Here is a 22,990-nt window from a genome sequence, read left to right on the forward strand (position 1 = left end):
TATAAATCGATGGTGCGGTCTCATTTGGAGTACTGTGTGCAGTTCTGGTCGCCGCACCTCAAAAAGGATATTATAGCTTTAGAGAAGGTGCAGAGAAGGGCAACTAGAATGATTAAAGGGCTGGAGCACTTTCCCTATGAAGAAAGGTTGAAACGCTTGGGACTCTTTAGCTTGGAGAAACGTCGACTGCGGGGTGACATGATAGAGGTTTACAAGATAATGCATGGAATGGAGAAAGTAGAGAAAGAAGTACTTTTCTCCCTTTCTCACAATACAAGAACTCGTGGGCATTCGATGAAATTGCTGAGCAGACAGGTTAAGACGGATAAAAGGAAGTACTTCTTCACCCAAAGGGTGATTAACATGTGGAATTCACTGCCACAGGAGGTGGTGGCGGCCACAAGTATAGCCACCTTCAAGAGGGGTTTAGATAAAAATATGGAGCACAGGTCCATCAGTGGCTATTAGCCACAGTGTATGTGTGTATATAACATTTTTTGCCACTGTGTGACACAGAGTGTTGGACTTGATGGGCAGTTGGCCTGATCCAACATGGCTTCTCTTATGTTCTTATGTTCTTATGTTCAAGGCCATTCCAGCAGCTGCAAGTGGAGGAAGGGGGAAACAAACCTGGTTCTCCCAGATAAGAGAGCTATGGCTGACCCAAGGCCATTCCAGCAGCTGCAAGTGGAGGAGTGGGGGAATCAAACCCGGTTCTCCCAGATAAGAGAGCTCTGGCTGACCGAAGGGCATTCCAGCAGCTCATTCCAGCTTGTCTGGATCCTTCTTAAAATGTGGTGCCCAAAACTGAACACCAAGACTCCAGGTGAGGTCTTACCAGAGCAGGGCAAAACGATACCATCACTTCACGTGACCTGGACACTAGACTTCTGTTGATACAGCCCAAAATTGCATTTGCCTTTTTAGCCACCGCATCACACTGTTGACTCATGTTCAGCGTATGATCCCCTAAGACCCCGAGATCCTTTTCACACAGATTACTGCTAAGACAAGTCTCCCCCATCCTATAACCATGTATTAGATTTTTCCTACCTAAATGCAGAACTTTACATTTATCCCCGTTAAAATTCATTTTATTGGTTTTAGCCCACTTTTCCAGCCTGTCAAGGTCCTACATTTGTCCCCACTGGGATATTGACTGCTGTTCCAGAAAATACGCAGAATGCAAGACTGGCAACAACTCCGGCTTTCTGAGAAGCTGGGGTGCTACTGCTTGTTTTATTCTGGAGTACTGTGTGCAGTTCTGGTCGCCGCACCTCAAAAAGGATATTATAGCATTGGAGAAAGTCCAGAAAAGGGCAACTAGAATGATTAAAGAGGAGTTTTTTCCTTCCTTCCTTCATCTGACATTCATGTCTTCCAGCTCTCAAACCTCTGACGTTTATTCTATGTGACTCTTACATTGTGGGTGTTTTCGCACTCACGTTTTACTGGCGCCACGACCCTCCTGACGCCGGCGAATCTGCATGGATTTCACACCAGAAGCGCCGGCGCACCCAGAAGCGCCGGCTACTTCCGTCGCTAAGCCAGCGCAAACGTTTTCCTGCATCTTTGCGATTTGCGTTTGCGCTGGCTTAGCGACGGAAGTAGCCGGCGCTTCTGGGTGCGCCGGCGCTTCTGGTGTGAAATCCATGCAGATTCGCCGGCGTCAGGAGGGTCGTGGCGCCAGTAAAACGTGAGTGCGAAAACGGCCTGTGCAAGTTTGGCCACCATTGGCTCGTTCAGGAGGATTGGCTCCATCGGGGTTGTGTGGCCTAATATGCAAAGGAGCTCCTGCTACAAATAAAGTTCTGAGTCTATCCATGGCTGTTGATACAGCCCAAAATTGCATTTGCCTTTTTAGCTACCGCATCACACTGTTGACTCATGTTCAGCGTATGATCCACTAAGACCCCTAGATCCTTTTCGCACATACTACTGCTAAGACAAGTCTCCCCCATCCTATGACCATGCATTGAAATTTTGGGCTGTATCGACAAAAGTGTCCAGATCACGTGATGTGATGGTATCGCTTTACTCTGCTCTGGTAAGACCTCACCTGGAGTCTTGTGTTCGGTTTTGGGCACCACATTTTAAGAAGGATATAGACAAGCTAGAACGGGTCCAGAGGAGGGCGACGAAGATGGAGAGGGGTCTGGAGACCAAGTCCTATGAGGAAAGTTTGAAGGAGCTGGGGATGTTTAGCAGGAGAGGAGGCGGCTGAGAGGTGATATGATCACCATCTTCAAGTACTCGAAGGGCTGTCATATAGAGGATGGTGTGGAATTGTTTTCTGTGGCCCCGGAAGGTAGGACCAGAACCATTGGGTTGAAATTAAATCAAAAAGAGTTTCCGGCTCAACATTAGGAAGAACTTCCTGACCGTTAGAGCAGTTCCTCAGTGGAACAGGCTTCCTCGGGAGGTGGTGGGCTCTCCTTCCTTGGAGGTTTTTCAACAGAGGCTAGATGGCCATCTGACAGCAATGAGGATCCTGTGAATTTAGGGGGAGGCGTTTGTGAGTTTCCTGCATTGTGCAGGGGGTTGGACTAGATGACCCTGGAAGTCCCTTACAACTCTCGGATTCTATGATTCCTCGGGAGGTGGTGGGCTCTCCTTCCTTGGAGGTTTTTCAACAGAGGCTAGATGGCCATCTGACAGCAATGCGGATCCTGTGAATGTAGGGGGAGGTGTTTGTGAGTTTCCTGCGTTGTGCAGGGGGTTGGACTAGATGACCTTGGAAGTCCCTTCCAACACTAGGATTCTATGATTCCTCGGGAGGTGGTGGGCTCTCCTTCCTTGGAGGTTTTTAAAGAGAAGCTAGATGGCCCTCTGACAGCAATGCGGATCCTGTGAATGTAGGGGGAGGCATTTGTGAGTTTCCTGCATTGTGCAGGGGGTTGGACTAGATGACCCTGGAGGTCCCTTCCAGCTCTAGGATTCTACGATGGGATTTTTCCCGACCTAAATGCAGAACTTTACGTGCATTCCTGGCGAAATTCATTTTATTGGCTCTAGCCCAGTTTTCCAGCTTGTCGAGATCATCCTGGATCCTGTTTCTGTCTTCTACTGCATTTTGCAACCCCTCCCGGGAGATGCGTCGCCTGCAGTCTCTCAACACCCCCCCCCCCCACCCCCCAACGTATGGATGAATGGATGTCCCAGCCCCTTCCTGCCATAGAGAGAGAGTTCAGCAATCCCCACAGCTGTCAGAGGTTGGAGCAGTGGGGCTGGGCTGGGCACCTCCAGAGGAGCGGGAAGGTTCCTCCTCCTCCCCCCCTCCCCACCCGGGGATGTCTCATAGTGCAACTCACAGGGAAAGAGGAAGCCACACGAGTGTTGCTCGCTTTCCGAAGACAGGGGGACAGACGGTGGTAGTGGGTGGGGAGGGGGCGACCCCCACCTTGGCTGGACGGCATGAAAAGGAAAAAAAGGCAGAGGAGAGATTCAGCCGGCGGTGGACGGGAGCAGGAGCTGGGCATTCGTTTAGGGATTGGATTGACTCCAGAAGTTAAGGACCGGGGCTCATGCTAAGTAAGTGTCAAGCGTGCTGTTGCTTTTTTGGGGGAGGGACGGTGGCTCAGTGGTAGAGCATCTGCATGTTAAGCAGAAGGTCCCAGGTTCAATCCCCGGCATCTCCAACTAAAAAGGGTCCAGGCAAGTAGGTGTGAAAAACCTCAGCTTGAGACCCGGGAGAGCCGCTGCCAGTCTGAGTAGACAAGACTGACTTCAATGGACCCAGGGTCTGATTTAGTATAAGGCAGCTTCATATGTTTGGGGAGGGACGGTGGCTCAGTGGTAGAGCATCTGCTTGGTAAGCAGAAGATCCCTGGCATCTCCAGCTAAAAAGGGTCCAGGCAAGTAGGCGTGAAAAACCACAGCTTGAGACCCTGGAGAGCCACTGCCACTCTGAGAAGACAATAGTGACTTTGATGGTCCCAGGTCTGATTCAGTAGAAGGCAGCTTCATATGTAAGAAGAAAGTCCCAGGTTCAATCCCCAGCATCTCCAACTAAAAAGGGTCCAGGCAAGTAGGCGTGAAGAACCTCAGCTGGAGACCCTGGAGAGCCATGAATGGGGCTGTGGCTCAGTGGTAGAGCATCTGCTTGGGAAGCAGAAGGTCCCAGGTTCAGTCCCCGGCATCTCCAACTAAAAAGGGTCCAGGCAAATAGGCGTGAAGAACCTCAGCTTGAGACCCTGGAGAGCCATGAATGGGGCTGTGGCTCAGTGATAGAGCATCTGCTTGGGAAGCAGAAAGTCCCAGGTTCAATCCCCGGCATCTCCAAAAAAGGGTCAAGGCAAGTAGGTGTGAAAAACCTCAGCTTGAGACCCTGGAGAGCCGCTGCCAGTTTGAGTAGACAATAGTGACTTTGATGGTCCCAGGTCTGATTCAGTAGAAAGCAGCTTCATATGTAAGCAGAAAGTCCCAGGTTCAATCCCCGGCATCTCCAACTAAAAAGGGTCCATGAAAATAGGTGTGAAAAAACTCAGTTTGAGACCCTGGAGAGCCATGAATGGGGCTGTGGCTCAGTGGTAGAGGATCTGCTCGGTAAGCAGAAGGTCCCAGGTTCAATCCCCGGCATCTCCAACTAAAAAGGGTCCAGGCAAATAGGCGTGAAGAACCTCAGCTTGAGACCCTGGAGAGCCATGAATGGGGCTGTGGCTCAGTGGTAGAGCATCTGCTTGGGAAGCAGAAGGTCCCAGGTTCAATTCCTGGGATCTCCAACTAAAAAGGGCCCAGGCAGTAGGTGACGGAGATGGAGGGACGGTGGCTCAGTGGTTGAGCGTCTGCTTGGGAAGCAGAAGGTCCCAGGTTCAGTCCCCGGCATCTCCAACTAAAAAGGGTCCAGGCAAGTAGCCGTGAAAAACCTCAGCTTGAGACCCTGGAGAGCCGCTGTCAGTCTGAGTAGACAATAGTGACTTTGATGGTCCCAGGGACTGATTGAGTAGAAGGCAGCTTCATAAGTTCATATGTTCATTGTTAATGTGGTACGTGTGTCGGGGGATGCGGGACCTCCCGTTTATCTGTAATATCCAGATAAAACAATTGTGAGCAGCAGACGATTCAGGACTGACAAAGGATGAAGGACTTCCAGAAAGCTTTTGATAAAGTTCCTCATCAAAGGCTCCTTAGAAAGCTTGAGAGTCATGGAGTAAAAGGACAGGTCCTCTTGTGGATCAAAAACTGGCTGAGTAATAGGAAGCAGAGAGTGAGTATAAATGGGCAGTCTTCGCAGTGGAGGACGGTAAGCAGTGGGGTGCCGCAGGGCTCGGTACTGGGTCCCATCCTCTTTAACTTGTTCATAAATGATTTAGAGTTGGGAGTGAGCAGTGAAGTGGCCAAATTTGCGGATGACACTAAATTGTTCAGGGTGGTGAGAACCAGAGAGGATTGTGAGGAACTCCAAAGGGATCTGTTGAGGCTGGGTGAGTGGGCGTCAACGTGGCAGATGCGGTTCAATGTGGCCAAGTGCAAAGTAATGCACATTGGGGCCAAGAATCCCAGCTACAAATACAAGTTGATGGGGTGTGAACTGGCAGAGACAGACCAAGAGAGAGATCTTGGGGTCATGGTAGATAATTCACTGAAAATGTCAAGACAGTGTGCGTTTGCAATAAAAAAGGCCAACGCCATGCTGGGAATTATTAGGAAGGGAATTGAAAACAAATCAGCCAGTATCATAATGCCTCTGTATAAATCGATGGTGCGGTCTCATTTGGAGTACTGTGTGCAGTTCTGGTCGCTGCACCTCAAAAAGGATATTATAGCATTGGAGAAAGTTCAGAAAAGGGCAACTAAAATGATTAAAGGGCTGGAACACCTTCCCTATGAAGAAAGGTTGAAACGCTTAGGGCTCTTTAGCTTGGAGAAACGTCGACTGCGGGGTGACATGATAGAAGTTTACAAGATAATGCATGGGATGGAGAAAGTAGAGAAAGAAGTACTTTTCTCCCTTTCTCACAATACAAGAACTCGTGGGCATTCGATGAAATTGCTGAGCAGACAGGTTAAAACGGATAAAAGGAAGTCCTTCTTCACCCAAAGGGTGATTAACATGTGGAATTCACTGCCACAGGAGGTGGTGGCGGCCACAAGCATGGCCACCTTCAAGAAGGGGTTAGATAAAAATATGGAGCAGAGGTCCATCAGTGGCTATTAGCCACAGTGTGTGTGTGTGTGTATATATATATATATATATATATATATATATATATATATATATATATATATATATATATATATATATATTTGGCCACTGTGTGACACAGAATGTTGGACTGGATGGGCCATTGGCCTGATCTAACATGGCTTCTCTTATGTTCTTATGTTCTTAAGGAATCGAGGGAACGCTGATTAAATTTGCAGAGGATCCTAAATTGGGAGAGGTTGCAAACAGGGCTTTTTTTGTAGCAGGAGAGCCAGTTTGGTGTAGTGGTTAAGTGCACGGACTTTTATCTGGGAGAACCGGGCTAGATTCCCCACTCCTCCACTTGCAGCTGCTGGAATGGCCTTGAGTCAGCCAGAGCTCTCACAAGAGTTGTCCTTGAAAGGGCAGCTTCTGGGAGAGCTCTCTCAGCCCCACCCACCTCACAGGGTATCTGTTGTGGTGGAGGATAATAAAGGAGATTGTAAGCTGCTCTGAGACTGATTCAGAGAGAAGAGCAGGGTATAAATGTACGGTCTTCTTCTTCTTCCTTTGCGTATTAAGCCACACACCCCTGATGTAGCCAATCCGCCAAGAGCTTACAGGGCTTTTAGTACAGGGCCTCCTGTAAGCTTTTGGAGGGCTGGCTACATCAGGGGTGTGTGGCCTATAATGCAAAGGAGTTCCTGCTACAAAAAAAAGCCCTGGTTGAAAATATAGTAGAAGACGGAATTAGAATAGAGGATGATCACCAATAAAATGAATGTTAACAGGGATACATGTCAAGTTCTGCATTTGGGTAGGAAAAATCCAATACACGGCTACAGGATGAGGGAGGTTTGCCTTAGCAGTAGTCTGTGAAAAGGATTTAGGGGTCTTAGTAGACCGTAGACTGAACATGCGTCTGCAGTGTGATGTGGTGGCTAAAAAGGCAAATGCAATGTTGGCTGTACCAACAGAAGTGTAGTGTCCAGATCACATGAAGTGATGGTATCACTACGCTCTGGTAAGGCCTCACCTGGAGTATTGTGTTCAGTTTGGGGCGCCACATTTTAAGAAGGATCTAGACAAGCTGGAACGGGTCCAGAGGAGGGCGACGAAGATGGTGAGGGGTCTGGAGTCCAAGTCCTATGAGGAAAGGTTGAAGGAGCTGGGAATGTTTAGCCTGGAGAGGAGGCAGGCTGAGAGGTGATAGGATCACCATCTTCAAGTCCTTGAAGGGCTGTCATCTAGAGGATGAGGGGTCTGGAGACCAAGTCCTATGAGGAAAGGTTGAAGGAGCTGGGGATGTTTAGCCTGGAGAGGAGGCGGCTGAGAGATGATAGGATCACCATCTTCAAGTCCTTGAAGGTCTGTCCTATAGAGGAGGGTGTGGAATTGTTTTCTGTGGCCCCGGAAGGTAGGACCAGAACCTATGAAGAAAGGTTGAAGGAGCTGGGGATGTTTAGCCTGGGGAGGAGGCGGCTGAGAGGTGATAGGATCACCATCTTCAAGTCCTTGAAGGGCTGTCCTATAGAGGATGGTGTGGAATTGTTTTCTGTGGCCCCAGAAGATAGGACCAGAACCAACGGGATGAAATTAAATCAAACGAGTTTGCAGGTCAACATTAGGAAGAACTTCCTTACAGTGAGAATGGTTCCTCAGTGGAACAGGCTTCCTCGGGAGGTGGTGGGCTCTCCTTCCTTGGAGGTTTTTCAACAGAGGCTAGATGGTCATCTGACAGCAACGAGGATCCTGTGGATTTAGGGGGAGGTATTTTTGAGTTGACGAGCCCTGTGGAGCAGAGCGGTAAAGCTGCAGTACTGCAGTCCTAAGCTCTGCTCATGACCTGAGTTCGATCCCGGCGGAAGCTGGGTTCAGGTAGCCAGCTCCAGGTTGACTCAGCCTTCCATCCTTCCGAGGTCGGTCAAACGAGTCCCCAGTTTGCCAGGGGGAAAGCGTAGATGACTGCGGAAGGCAGTGGGAAACCGCTCCGTAAGAGAGGTCTGCTGCGAAAACGTCGTGAAACAACGTCACCCCAGAGTCGGAAACGACTGCTGCTTGCACAGGGGACTACCTTTACCTTTTTTTTTATTTGTGAGTTTCCTGCATTGTGCAGGGGGTTGGACTAGATGACCCTGGAGGTTCCTTCCAACTCTAGGATTCACCCCGCCTTGCCCTAGCAGTGAGATCCCCCCTACCTGATCCTCTGGTCTTTTGCTGGGTCAGGTGGAGATCATAACAGCGCACTGGGAAGCACGGTGAATTACCTGTCATCAGCCCAACCTCACCCCAAGCATGTTCCCTTAACTCAGGTGCCCATAGCGACGAAGCTTGGCCTTTCCTTTCTGTCAGGACTCCCCAGGCAGCTCTGTGGTTAATTGCAACTTGATAGTCTCTGGGGTAGAAAGAGGAACTGTTCCCTGGGCACCTGCATTCCTAACCTGCCTTTCTGTTGGGAAAAGTCCCCCGAGACAGCAACGCAAACAGAGAAGACAAAAGGCGATGCAAAAGGATTGATGTCATTAAACAGAATGCATTCCTTGCAGGATTTCATGAAACAGAGCCAGTTTGGTGTAGTGGTTAAGTGTGCAGAATCTTATCTGGGGAAAACCAGGTTTGATTCCCCACTCCTCTACTTGCAGCTGCTGGAATGGCCTTGTGTCAGCCATAGCTCTCTTATCGGGGAGAACAGGGTTTGATTCCCCACTCCTCCACTTGCACCTGCTGGAATGGACTTGGGTCAGCCAGAGCTCTCTTATCAGGGAGCACCAGGTTTGATTCCCCACTCCTCCACTTGCAGCTGCTGGAATGGCCTTGGGTCAGCCATAGCTCTCTTCTCTGGGAGAACTGGGTTTGATTCCCCATTCCTCCACTTGCACCTGCTGGAATGACCTTGGGTCAGCCAGAGCTCTCTTATCTGGGAGAACCGGGTTTGATTCTCCACTCCTCCACTTGCACCTGCTAGCATGGCCTTGGGTCAGCCATAGCTCTGGCAGAGGTTGTCCTTGAAAGGGCAGCTGTTGTGAGAGCCCTTTCCAGTCCCACCCACCTCACAGGGTGTCTGTTGTGGGGGAGGAAGGTAAAGGAGATTGTGAGCCGCTCTGAAACTCTTCGGAGTGGAGGGCGGGATATAAATCCAATATCTTCATCTACCTCACAGGGTGTCTGTTGTGGGGGGGGGAAGGTAAAGAAGATTGTGAGCCACTCTGAGACTCTTCGGAGTGGAGGGCGGGATATAAATCCAATATCTTCATCTACCTCACAGGGTGTCTGTTGTGGGGGAGGAAGTAAAGGAGATTGTGAGCCGCTCTGAGACTCTTCGGAGTGGAGGGCGGGATATAAGTCCAATATCTTCATCCACCTCACAGGGTGTCTGTTGTGTGGGGGGGAAGGGAAAGGAGATTGTGAGCCGCTCTGAGACTCTTCGGAGTGGAGGGCGGGATCTAAATCCAATATCTTCATCTACCTCACAGGGTGTCTGTTGTGGCTCTTGTCTGCTTCCTTCTCCCTCGCTTTTGCTTCCTCAGTCGCACAGGAGCTACAGAACAAAACCTCAGTTTTCTCCATTGCCTGAGAATCCTTCCTTGGGGAGGAAGGGGGGAGAGAGAGCTTGCTTTGCCAGGCTCTCTCAATCGCACAGCAGAACTACTGAGCCAAGCCTCTCTTAAGAACATAAGAGAAGCCAATGGCCCATCCAGTCCAGCACTTTGTATCATACAGTGGCCAAAATACACACACACACACACACTGTAGCTAATAGCCACTGATGGACCTCTGCTCCATATTTTTATCCAATCCCGTCTTGAACATGGCTATGCTTGTAGCTGCCACCACCTGCTGCAGCAGTAAATTAAAAATAGCTGATAAATTATCCATTATCAAATATCACCAAGTGTCCTTTCAATCTCCAGTGTTCTTCCACATAGTTCTGAAACTTTTGCCATTCATTATTAAATTTTTCCATATCAAGTTCCTTTAGTGTTCTTGTTAATTTGTCCATTTCACTCCAGTGCATAATTTTCATAACCCAATCCTATTTTTCTGGAATTTTATTTTGCTTCCACAACTGCGCATACAATGTCTGTGCAGCTGAAAGCATGTACCAAAGTAATGTTCTGGCTTGCTTCGGAAAATTTTCTATTTGTAATCCCAACAAAAAGATTTCTGGTGCCTTCTTCACTTTGTATCCCAAAATCTTTGACATTTCTTGCTGGATCATTTGCCAATATTGAACAGCCCTTTCACAAGTCCACCACATATGGTAGAAGGACCCTTCATGTTTTTTACATTTCCAACATCGATCAGACATCTGATTATTTGTTTTCGACAGTTTTTTTGGTGTCATATACCATCTATACAACATTTAGTAACAATTTTCTTTTATGTTATTACATGTCGATATTTTCACAGAGTTCTTCCACAAATATTCGTATTGTTCCATCTGGATTTCCTTGTTTATATTAACTGCCCACTTTGTCATTTGAGATTCTACCACTTCTTCCTCTGTAGACCATTTCAGTAACAGTTTATATACTCTTGAGATCAATCTTACGTGCTCACCAAACAGCATTTTCTCCATTTCTGTTTGTTCTTGTCTTATTCTGGAGAGCCAGTTTGGTGTAATGGTTTGGTGTAATGGTTAAGTGTGCGGACTCTTATCTGGGAGAACCGGGTTTGATTCCCCACTCCTCCACTTGCACCTGCTGGAATGGCCTTGGGTCCGCCATAGCTCTGGCAGAGGTTGTCCTTGAAAGGACAGCTGCTGTGAGAGCCCTCTCCAGCCCCACCCACCTCACAGGGTGTCTGTTGTGGGGGAGGAAGGGAAAGGAGATTGTGAGCTGCTCTGAGACTCTTCGGAGTGGAGGGCGGGATATAAATCCAATATCTTCATCTACCTCACAGGGTGTCTGTTGTGGGGGAGGAAGGGAAAGGAGACTGTGAGCCGCTCTGAGACTCTTCGGAGTGGAGGGCGGGATATAAATCCAATATCTTCATCTACCTCACAGGGTGTCTGTTGTGGGGGAGGAAGGGAAAGGAGACTGTGAGCCGCTCTGAGACTCTTCGGAGTGGAGTGCGGAATAGAAATCCAACATCTTCTTCTTCATCTTCTTCTTATTCCTTCATTCCTAATATCCTGCTTCAGCAGACTTTTAATTTGTAACCATTGAAACCAATTAAATTTATAATCCAATTCTTCCACTGATTTTAATTCTGCTTTGCCTCCTTGTATTTTTAACAATTGTTTATATGGTAACCATTTCTCTTCCTCAATATCCGAATATAACTTTATTGCTTCCATTGGCACAATCCACAGCGGTTTCCTCTCATCTCCATATTTTTGGTATTTCAACTAAGTTTTAAGCAAACTACTTCTTACATAATGACGTGAGAAGAACTGAAAACAAATCAGCCAGTATCATAATGCCCCTGTATAACTCGATGGTGCGGTCTCATTTGGAGTACTGTGTGCAGTTCTGGTCGCCGCACCTGAAAAAGGATATTATAGCATTGGAAAAAGTCCAGAAAAGGGCAACTAGATGATTAAAGGGCTGGAACACTTTCCCTAGGAAGAAAGGTTGAAACGCTTGGGACTCTTTAGCTTGGAGAAACGTCGACTGCGGGGTGACATGATAGAGGTTTACAAGATAATGCATGGGATGGAGAAAGTAGAGAAAGAGGTACTTTTCGCCCTTTCTCACAATACAAGAACTCGTGGGCATTCGATGAAATTGCTGAGCAGACAGGTTAAAACGGATAAAAGGAAGTACTTCTTCACCCCAAGGGTGATTAACATGTGGAATTCACTGCCACAGGAGGTGGTGGCGGCCACAAGTATAGCCACCTTCAAGAGGGGTTTAGATAAAAATATGGAGCACAGGTCCATCAGTGGCTATTAGCCACAGTGTGTGTGTATATATAAAAAATTTTGCCACTGTGTGACACAGAGTGTTGGACAGGATGGGCCGTTGGCCTGATCCAATATGGCTTCTCTTATGTTCTTAAGAACCTAAGAGAAGCCATGTTGGATCAGGCCAATGACCCATCCAGTCCAACACTCTGGGTCACATAAGAACATAAGAAAAGCCATGTTGGATCAGGCCAGTGGCCAAACCAGTCCAACACTCTGTGTCACATAAGAACATAAGAGAAGCCATGTTGGATCAGGCCAGTGGCCCATCCATAAGAACATAAGAACATAAGAGAAGCCATGTTAGATCAGGCCAATGGCCCATCCAGTCCAACATTCTGTGTCACACAGCGGCCAAATATATATATATATATATATATATATATATATATATATATACACAAACACACACACTGTGGCTAATAGCCACTGATGGACCTCTGCTCCATATTTTTATCTAACCCCTTCTTGAAGGTGGCTATGCTTGTGGACGCCACCACCTCCTGTGGCAGTGAATTCCACATGTTAATCACCCTTTGGGTGAAGAAGTACTTCCTTTTATCCGTTTTAACCTGTCTGCTCAGCAATTTCATCGAATGCCCACGAGTTCTTGTATTGTGAGAAAGGGAGAAAAGTACTTCTTTCTCTACTTTCTCCATCCCATGCATTATCTTGTAAACTTCTATCATGTCACCCCTCAGTCGACGTTTCTCCAAGCTAAAGAGCCCTAAGCGTTTCAACCTTTCTTCATAGGGAAGGTGTTCCAGCCGTTTAATCATTTTAGTTGCCCTTTTCTGAACTTTCTCCAATGCTATAATATCCTTTTTGAGGTGCGGCGACCAGAACTGCACACAGTACTCCAAATGAGACCGCACCATCGATTTATACAGAGGCATTATGATACTGGCTGATTTGTTTTCAATTCCCTTCCTAATAATTCCCAGCATAGCGTTGGCCTTTTTTATTGCAAACGCACACTGTCTTGACATTTTCAGTGAATTATCTACCATGACCCCAAGATCTCTCTCTTGGTCTGTCTCTGCCAGTTCACACCCCATCAACTTGTATTTGTAGCTGGGATTCTTGGCCCCAATGTGCATTACTTTGCACTTGGCCACATTGAACCGCATCTGCCACGTTGACGCCCACTCACCCAGCCTCAACAGATCCCTTTGGAGTTCCTCACAATCCTCTCTGGTTCTCACCACCCTGAACAATTTAGTGTCATCCGCAAATTTGGCCACTTCACTGCTCACTCCCAACTCTAAATCATTTATGAACAAGTTAAAGAGGATGGGACCCAGTACCGAGCCCTGCGGCACCCCACTGCTTACCGTCCTCCACTGCGAAGACTGCCCATTTATACTCACTCTCTGCTTCCTATTACTCAGCCAGTTTTTGATCCACAAGAGGACCTGTCCTTTTACTCCATGACTCTCAAGCTTTCTAAGGAGCCTTTGATGAGGAACTTTATCAAAAGCTTTCTGGAAGTCAAGGTAAACAACATCTATCGGGTCTCCTTTGTCCACATGTTTGTTCACCCCCTCAAAGAAATGTAACAGGTTAGTGAGGCAAGATCTTCCCTTGCAGAACCCATGCTGAGTCTTCCTCAATAACCCGTGTTCATCAATGTGCCTACTCATTCTGTCCTTGATAATGGTTTCTACCAACTTTCCCGGTATTGAAGTCAGACTGACTGGCCTGTAATTTCCCGGATCTCCTCTGGAACCCTTTTTAAAGATGGGGGTGACATTTGCTACCTTCCAGTCCTCAGGAACGGAGGCAGATTTCAATGAAAGATTACAGATTTTTGTTAGAAGATCCACAAGTTCAACTTTGAGTTCTTTCAGAACTCTCGGATGTATGCCATCCGGACCCGGTGACTTATTAGTTTTTAATTTGTCTATCAGTTGTAGGACCTCCTCTTTTGTCACCTCAATCTGACTCAGGTCTTTCAACACCCCTTCCAATATTAGTGGTTCTGGGGCGGGCAAACACTTCTCATCTTCCACGGTGAAGACGGAGGCAAAAAATGCGTTCAGCTTCTCAGCCATTTCCCCATCCTCCTTCAGTAATCCTTTTACCCCATGGTCATCCAAGGGCCCCACTGCTTCCCTGGCTGGTTTCCTACTTCTAATATATTTGAAGAAATTTTTATTGTTGGTCTTTATGTTTTTTGCAATATGCTCCTCATAGTCCCTTTTTGCCTGCCTGATCACAGTCTTGCATTTGATTTGCCACTGCCTGTGTTCCCTTTTATTAATCTCACTTGGACTGGTTTTCCACCGCTTAAAGGAGTCCTTCTTACCTTTTACAGCTTCCATTACTTTGTTTGTTAACCATGCTGGCCTCTTCTTATACCTGTTTGTGCCTTTCCTAACTTGTGGTATGTATTTTATCTGAGCTTCTAGGATTATAGTTTTAAATAGTCTCCAAGCTTCCCCAAGGGTTTTGACCGTATTTACCTTTCCTTTCAGTTTCCTCCTCACATGCCTCCTCATCTCAGAGAATTTACCCCTTTTAAAGTTAAATGTGGTTGTGGCGGTCTTTTTGGGCAACTCCCTATTTATACAAATGGTGAAATCAATAACATTATGGTCACTGTCCCCAAGCGGCGCAATCACTTTTACGTCTCTCACCAAGTCTTGGGCATTACTTAGGACCAGATCCAGGATCGCCCCACCCCTGGTAGGTTCTGAGACCATCTGCTCCATAGCACAGTCATTGAGAGCATCAAGAAACTCAATCTCTTTCTCTCGACCAGAACACATATTGACCCAATCAATCTGCGGGTAGTTAAAATCACCTATTACGACACAGTTTTTACGTTTAGCCGCTATCTTTAATCCCTCCATCATATTATAATCGTCCTCTCTCTTTTGATTTGGTGGGCGATAACAAACTCCCATAGTTAAATTTCCTTTTGGGTCCTCTATTTCAACCCAAAGCATTTCTAAAAGGGAATCTAATTCTCTGACCTCAGTCTTACTGGACCGTATATCCTCTCTGACATACAGAGCCACCCCACCTCCAACCCCTCCCTCCCTATCCTTCCGATATAACTTATATCCAGGAATCACCGTGTCCCACTGATTCTCCTCATTCCACCAAGTTTCTGAAATTCCCACAATGTCTATGTTTTCTCCCAACACTAAACATTCCAATTCACCAATTTTACTTCGGACACTTCTAGCATTTGCATACAAACATTTATAATTTCCCAAGCAAGCTAGGCCCGCCACCTCTCTCCTGCCGCCTCGAGACTCTAGCAGACAGTCCATACTGTTTGTCACCATCACAGTGGACAACTCTGATCCGTTACTCGGTAGAAAAATAGAAGCCAACCCTTCATCTCTTTGAGACGAGTCCTCCCGAACCAGAGACACTCTGTGTCACATAAGAACCTAAGAGAAGCCATGTTGGATCAGGCCAATGGCCCATCCAGTCCAACACTCTGTGTCACATAGGAACATAAGAGAAGCCATGTTGGATCAGGCCTGTGGCCCATCCAGTCCAACGCTCTGTGTCACATAAGAACGTAAGAGAAGCCATGTTGGATCAGGCCAGTGGCCCATCCAGTCCAACATTCTGTGTCACATAAGAACATAAGAAGAGCCCTGTTGGATCAGGCCAATGGCCCATCCAGTCCAACTCTCTGTGTCACATAAGAACAAAAGAGAAGCCATGTTGGATCAGGCCAATGGCCCATCCAGTCCAGCACTCTGTGTCACATAAGAACATGAGGAGCCCTGTTGGATCAGGCCAATGGCCCATCCAGTCCAACTCTCTATGTCACATAAGAACATAAGAGAAGCCATGTTGGATCAGGCCAATGGCCCATCCAGTCCAACACTCTGTGTCACATAAGAACATAAGAGAAGCCCTGTTGGATCAGGCCAATGTAGCCTTCCCAAGCCTCCCGCCCTGGCGGGAGAATACTGGATTTTCAGCCTCTTTTCCCGCTTTCCATAACTCTGGAAGCGGGGGGAGGAGGGGGGAATGGCGCCAAGGAGCATTTGCGTCGTCCGGGGAGGAGGTGCTGAGCCTGGCAAGGGAAATCTTGAGAAGGGAGGCTGGCTCGCCAGCGAGCGGGTGGAGGTGGCTGCCGAACGCAGGCGGGTCTTGACGGACTCCAATGCCCGATGCTTCTCCTCCTCCCTTCCCTTCCCACCCAGCCCCGTTGCAGCAGCCGTTCTTCCTTTTCGCAAGCTGCTTCCCGCGCCCAGTCAGCTGGCTGGGGGGGGGGGAGGAGAGAAGCCCCGCCTGCAAAGGACCATGTGCCTTTGCACCTCCGGAGGCTTGATTGCAAGGCTCCACTTTGGGATGGTGTGACTGCTGCTGTAAAGAAGCTGGCAGCAACTCGTGAGTAGAAAGGCCAGTCCCTCGCTTCAGTTGCCAGAAAGGGGGGGGGGGGAGGGAGGAGGAGAGGGAAACGTCTTCATTATTCCCTATGTGGAGATCAATTCTCATAGGGTATAATGGGGAATTAATCTGGAGGTTTTGGGGGCTCTGGGGGAGCTGTTTTTTGAGGTAGAGGCACCAAATTTTCAATATAGTATCTAGTGCCTCTCCCCAAAGTACCCTCCAAGTTTCAAAACGATTGGACCAGGGGGTCCAATTCTATGAGCCCCAAAAGAAGGTGCCCCTATTCTTTGTTATTTCCTATAGAAGGAAGACATTTTAAAAAGTGTGCTGTCCCTTTAAATGTGATGGCCAGAACTCTCTTGGAGTTCAATTATGCTTGTCACACCCTTGTTCTTGGCTCCGCCCCAATGTCTCCTGGCTCCACCCCCAAAGTCTCCTGGCTCCTCCCCCAAAGTCCCCAGATATTTCTTGAATTGGACTTGGCAACCCTAGGCCAATGGCCCCTCCAGTCCAACCCTCTGTGTCACATAAGAACATAAGAGAAGCCATGTTGGATCAGGCCAGTGGCCCCTCCAGTCCAACATTCTGTGTCTCATGAGAACATAAGAGAAGCCATGTTGGATCAGGCCAATGGCCCATCCAGTCCAACATCCCAGGATTTCTGGGCCCTCACTGTCTTTCTGGGCAACCACCTCTAGTTGCAGAGCTGTACAAGCTTCTGAACTATGCCTAACTCTCCAGCAGGCTCTGTGACAGAAGCAACCAGGACTCCATTAAGGACGCACCTCCCTTTTCAGTACTGGTGTCCCTTTGGGACTGGCATGAACGGCGGGCAGATCTAGCTCCTGATACGTGATGACAGTGCCATCTACTGGCGAGTGAAAATTATAACAAGAGACTCATTTTGACAAAGTAGCCGAAGCTGCGGGATGCAGACATCACGGCAGTCCAGCGACTGCATCAACAACCCCAAAGAAAGAGACAGTGAATAACCTCTGAATCCCAGAGCCAGGAACAGCCAGAACTCCTTTGCATGGTAGGTCACACCCCCTTGATGTAGCCAATCTTCCAAGAGCTTACAGTAGGCCCTGTACAAAGAACCCCGTAAGCTCCAAGAGGATTGAGCTACGTCGGGAGGCTGTAGCCTACTATGCAAAGGAGTTCCTGCTACTAAAAAAGCCCTAGCTAGGAGGCAACCTCTCTGCCCTGTTGTTGGCCCTGCAGAGGAACTGGTTGGCCCCTGTGTGAGACAGGAGGCTGGACTAGATGGACCCTCACTGGTCTGATCCAGCAGGGCTCTTCTGATGTTCTTCTCACGGGAAGGCCTTAGCCTCTGTGCCTTGTTGTTGGCCCTCCAAAGGAACTGGTTGGCCACTGTGTGAGACAGGAGGCTGGACTAGATGGACCCTCACTGGTCTGATCCAGCAGGGCTCTTCTGATGTTCTTATGAAGGCCTTGGCCTCTCTGCCCTGTTATTCGCCCTCCAGAGGAACTGACTGACTGCTGTGTGAGACAGGAGACTGGGCTAGAGGGACCCTCACTGGTCTGATCCAGCAGGGCTCTTCTGAGGTTCTTATGAAGGCCTCGGCCTCTCTACCCTGTTGTTGGCCCTCCAGAGGAACTGACTGGCCACTGTGTGAGACAGGAGGCTGGACTAGATGGACCCTCCCTGGTCTGACCCAGCAGGGCTCTTCTGAGGTTCTTCTCAGGGGAAGGCCTTAGCCTCTCTGCCCTGTTATAGGCCCTCCAGAGGAACTGACTGGCCCCTGTGTGAGACAGGAGGCTGGACTAGATGGACCCTCACTGGTCTGATCCAGCAGGGCTCTTCTGATGTTCTTCTCAGGGGAAGGCCTTAGCCTCTCTGCCCTGTTATAGGCCCTCCAGAGGAACTGACTGGCCCCTGTGTGAGACAGGAGGCTGGACTAGATGGACCCTCACTGGTCTGATCCAGCAGGGCTCTTCTGATGTTCTTCTCAGGGGAAGGCCTTAGCCTCTCTGCCCTGTTATAGGCCCTCCAGAGGAACTGACTGGTCCCTGTGTGAGACAGGAGGCTGGACTAGATGGACCCTCACTGGTCTGATCCAGCAGGGCTCTTCTGAGGTTCTTCTCAGGGGAAGGCCTTGGCCTCTCTGCCCTGTTGTTGGCCCTCCAGAGGAACTGGCTGGCCCCTGTGTGAGACAGGAGGCTGGACTAGATGGACCCTCACTGGTCTGATCCAGCAGGGCTCTTCTGATGTTTTTATCAGGGAAGGCCTCGGCCTCTCTGCCCTGTTGCTGGCCCTCCGGAGGAACTGGTTGGCCCCTGTGTGAGACAGGAGGCTGGACTAGATGGACCCTCACTTGTCTGATCCAGCAGGGCTCTTCTGATGTTCTTATGAAGGCCTTGGCCTCTCTGCCCTGTTATTCGCCCTCCAGAGGAACTGACTGACTGCTGTGTGAGACAGGAGACTGGGCTAGAGGGACCCTCACTGGTCTGATCCAGCAGGGCTCTTCTGAGGTTCTTATGAAGGCCTCGGCCTCTCTACCCTGTTGTTGGCCCTCCAGTGGAACTGACTGGCCACTGTGTGAGACAGGAGGCTGGACTAGATGGACCCTCACTGGTCTGATCCAGCAGGGCTCTTCTGAGGTTCTTCTCAGGGGAAGGCCTTAGCCTCTCTGCCCTGTTATAGGCCCTCCAGAGGAACTGGTTGGCCATTGTGTGAGACAGGAGGCTGGACTAGATGGACCCTCACTGGTCTGATCCAGCAGGGCTTTTCTGATGTTCTTCTCAGGGGAAGGCCTCGGCCTCTCTGCCCTGTTGTTGGCCCTCCAGAGGAACTGGTTGGCCCCTGTGTGAGACAGGAGGCTGGACTAGATGGACCCTCACTGGTCTGATCCAGCAGGGCTCTTCTGAGGTTCTTCTCAGGGGAAGGCCTCGGCCTCTCTGCCCTGTTGTTGGCCCTCCAGAGGAACTGGTTGGCCCCTGTGTGAGACAGGAGGCTGGACTAGATGGACCCTCACTGGTCTGATCCAGCAGGGCTCTTCTGAGGTTCTTCTCGGGGGAAGGCCTCAGCTTCTGTGCCCTGTTGTTGTCCCTCCAGAGGAACTGGTTGGCTATTTTGTGAGAACCGGTGGCTGGTCTAGATGGACCACTGATCTAATCCAGCAGTGCTCTGCTGATATTCTTACATTCTCTAGTCTTAACTGCTCTACATGTTTCTCACCCCCAGGTTCTGCTCGGCTGGAGGAAAGCCTTGGATGTGAGCTGTGCATGAGGAGAACCCAGTAGGTCAGGAATGGATAACTTGACCACCTCTGTTGGCGGGAACAACTCTTGCACTTTCCACGAGGAGTTCAAGCAGATCCTGCTCCCGCTGGTCTACTCCGTGGTCTTTGTGGTGGGGCTTCCCTTGAACTCTATCGTTATCGTCCAGGTCTGGCTCTCCCGCAAGACGTTGACCCGCACCACCATCTACATGCTGAACCTGGCGGTGGCCGACTTCCTCTACATCTGCTCCCTGCCGCTCCTCATCTACAACTACTCCCAGAAAGACTACTGGCCTTTCGGTGACTTCACCTGCCGCTTCGTGCGCTTCCAGTTCTACACCAACCTGCACGGCAGCATCCTCTTCCTCACTTGCATCAGCGTCCAGCGCTACCTGGGCATCTGCCACCCGCTCTCCGCCTGGCACAAGAAGAGGGGCAAAAGGTTCACCTGGGCTGTCTGCGGGGCCGTGTGGTTCCTGGTCGTTGCCCAGTGCCTGCCCACCTTCGTCTACGCCTCCACCGGCACCCAACGGAACCGGACCGTCTGCTACGACCTCAGCCCCCCCGACCGCTCCGCCAGCTACTTCCCCTATGGCATCACCTTGACGGTTACGGGTTTCCTGATCCCCTTCGTCCTCGTCCTGGGCTGCTATTGCTGCATGACCCGGATCCTCTGCCAGAGGGACGAGCTCATCGGCTTGGCCGTCCGCAAGAAGAAGGACAAGGCCATCCGGATGATCGTCATCGTTGTCTTGGTCTTTGCCGTCAGCTTCTTCCCCTTCCACCTCACCAAGACCGTCTACCTGATCGTCCGCTCCTTGTCGGGCGTGTCCTGCATCACCCTCCAGTCCTTCGCCATCACCTACAAGTGCACCCGGCCGTTCGCCAGCATGAACAGCGTCCTGGACCCCATCCTCTTCTACTTCACCAAGTGCAAGTTCCGAGAAAGCACCAGGCACTTGCTGGATAAAGTCAGCTCGAAATGGAAGCACGATTCCTGAAGGGCCGTGCTGTCATAGGAACATATGAAGCTGCCTTCTGCTGAATCAGACCCTCGAGCTGGCAGCAGCTCTTCAAGGTTTCAAGCTGAGGTTCTTCACGCCTACTTGCCTGGACCCTTTTTTAGTTGGAGATGCCGGGGATTGAACCTGGGACCTTCTGCTTCCCAAGCAGATGCTCTACCACTGAGCCACAGCCCCATTCATGGCTCTGCAGGGTCTCCAGCTGAGGTTCTTCACACCTACTTGCCTGGACCCTTTTTAGTTGGAGATGCCGGGGATTGAACCTGGGACCTTCTGCTTCCCAAGCAGATGCTCTACCACTGAGCAACAGCCCCATTCATGGCTCTGCAGGGTCTCCAGCTGAGGTTCTTCACACCTACTTGCCTGGACCCTTTTTAGTTGGAGATGCCGGGGATTGAACCTGGGACCTTCTGCTTCCCAAGCAGATGCTCTACCACTGAGCAACAGCCCCATTCATGGCTCTGCAGGGTCTCCAGCTGAGGTTCTTCACACCTACTTGCCTGGACCCTTTTTAGTTGGAGATGCCGGGGATTGAACCTGGGACCTTCTGCTTCCCAAGCAGATGCTCTACCACTGAGCAACAGCCCCATTCATGGCTCTCCAGGGTCTCCAGCTGAGGTTTTTCACACCTATTTGCCTAGACCCTTTTTTAGTTGGAGATGCCGGGGATTGAACCTGGGACCTTCTGCTTCCCAAGCAGATGCTCTACCACTGAGCCACAGCCCCATTCATGGCTCTGCAGGGTCTCCAGCTGAGGTTCTTCACACCTACTTGCCTGGACCCTTTTTAGTTGGAGATGCCGGGGATTGAACCTGGGACCTTCTGCTTCCCAAGCAGATGCTCTACCACTGAGCAACAGCCCCATTCATGGCTCTGCAGGGTCTCCAGCTGAGGTTCTTCACGCCTACTTTCCTGGACCCTTTTTAGTTGGAGATGCCGGGGACTGAACCTGGGACCTTCTGCTTCCCAAGCAGATGCTCTACCACTGAGCAACAGCCCCATTCATGGCTCTCCAGGGTCTCCAGCTGAGGTTCTTCACGCCTATTTTCCTGGACCCTTTTTAGTTGGAGATGCCGGGGACTGAACCTGGGACCTTCTGCTTCCCAAGCAGACGCTCAACCACTGAGCCACCGTCCCTCCATCTCCGTCACCTACTGCCTGGGCCCTTTTTAGTTGGAGATGCCAGGAATTGAACCCGGGACCTTCTGCTTACCAAGCAGATGCTTTACCAGTGAGCCACAGCCCCAATCATGGCTCTCCAGGGTTTCAAGCTGAGGTTTTTCATGCCTATTTGCCTGGACCCTTTTTAGTTGGAGTTGCCAGGGATTGACCCTGGGACCTTCTGCTTACCAAGCAGATGCTCTACCACTGAGCCACAGCCCCTCCCCTTAACATATGAACTTATGAAGCTGCCTTCTACTGAATCAGACCCTCGGTCCATCAAAGTCAGTATTGTCTGCTCAGACTGGCAGCGGCTCTCCAGCGTCTCAAGCTGAGGTTTTCCACGCCTATTTGCCTGGACCCTTTTTAGTTGGAGATGCCAGGGATTGAACCCGGGACCTTCTGCTTCCCAAGCAGATGCTCTACCACTGAGCCACAGCCCCATTCCTGGCTCTCCAGGGTCTCAAGCTGAGGTTTTTCATGCCTACTTGCCTGGACTCTTTTTAGCTTGAGATGCCGGGGATTGAACCTGGGGCCTTCTGCTTGCCAAGCAGATGCTCTACCACTGGAACCACTGTCCCTCCCTAGAACATACGAAGCTGCCTTCTACTGAATCAGATGCTGGGTCCATCAAAATCAGTCTTGTCTACTCAGACTGGCAGCAGCTCTCCAGGGTCTCAAGCTGAGGTTTTTCACGCCTACTTGCCTGGACCCTTTTTAGTTGGAGATGCCGGGGATTGAACCGGAGACCTTCTGCGTGCCAAGTAGATGCTCTACCTCTAGGCCACAGTCCTTCCCTATGAGTCTGTCTTGTACTGAATCAGACCATTGGCCTATCGGAGTTAAAACGGTCTGCTCAGACAGCTGCTCTCCAGGGTCTCAGGCCGAGGTCTTTCCCATCACCTCCTGCCTGGTCCTTTTAACTGGAGATGCCGGGGATTGAACCTGCCACCTTCTGCATGCCAAGCAGATGCTCTTCCACTGAGCTACAAGCCCCACTCCATGGCTCTCCAGGGTCTCAGGCTGAGGTCTTTCCCATCACTTCCTGCCTAGTCCTTTCAGCTGGAGATGCTGGGGATTGAACCTGGGACCTTCTGCATGCCAAGCAGAGGCTCTGCCACTGTGCCACGACCCCTCTAAAGGTTCTCCAGGGTCTCAGGCAGAG

At 49.9% G+C, this 22,990-nt stretch overlaps 1 protein-coding gene and 1 non-coding gene across 2 annotated transcripts in view; both read left to right on the forward strand.

Moving 5' to 3' along the window:
- Window positions 1-20,644, forward strand: part of LOC132590631 (P2Y purinoceptor 3-like) — an 81,977-nt gene extending 61,333 nt beyond the window's left edge. Inside the window, exon 2 of the mRNA XM_060263602.1 lies at window positions 19,606-20,644. Within this exon, the coding sequence (XP_060119585.1) occupies window positions 19,672-20,643 (972 nt within the window). The 5' untranslated portion in view covers window positions 19,606-19,671 and the 3' untranslated portion in view covers window position 20,644. The remainder of the gene's footprint in view (window positions 1-19,605) is intronic.
- On the forward strand, window positions 3,572-3,638 carry TRNAN-GUU (transfer RNA asparagine (anticodon GUU)). Its single transcript has one exon. It is a non-coding gene; the product is annotated as a tRNA-Asn (tRNA).
- Window positions 20,645-22,990: the final 2,346 nt, after the last annotated feature.

The sequence above is a fragment of the Heteronotia binoei genome, unplaced genomic scaffold (genome assembly GCF_032191835.1).
Source record: "Heteronotia binoei isolate CCM8104 ecotype False Entrance Well unplaced genomic scaffold, APGP_CSIRO_Hbin_v1 ptg000432l, whole genome shotgun sequence".
In the NCBI taxonomy this organism is placed as follows: Eukaryota; Metazoa; Chordata; class Lepidosauria; order Squamata; family Gekkonidae; genus Heteronotia; species Heteronotia binoei.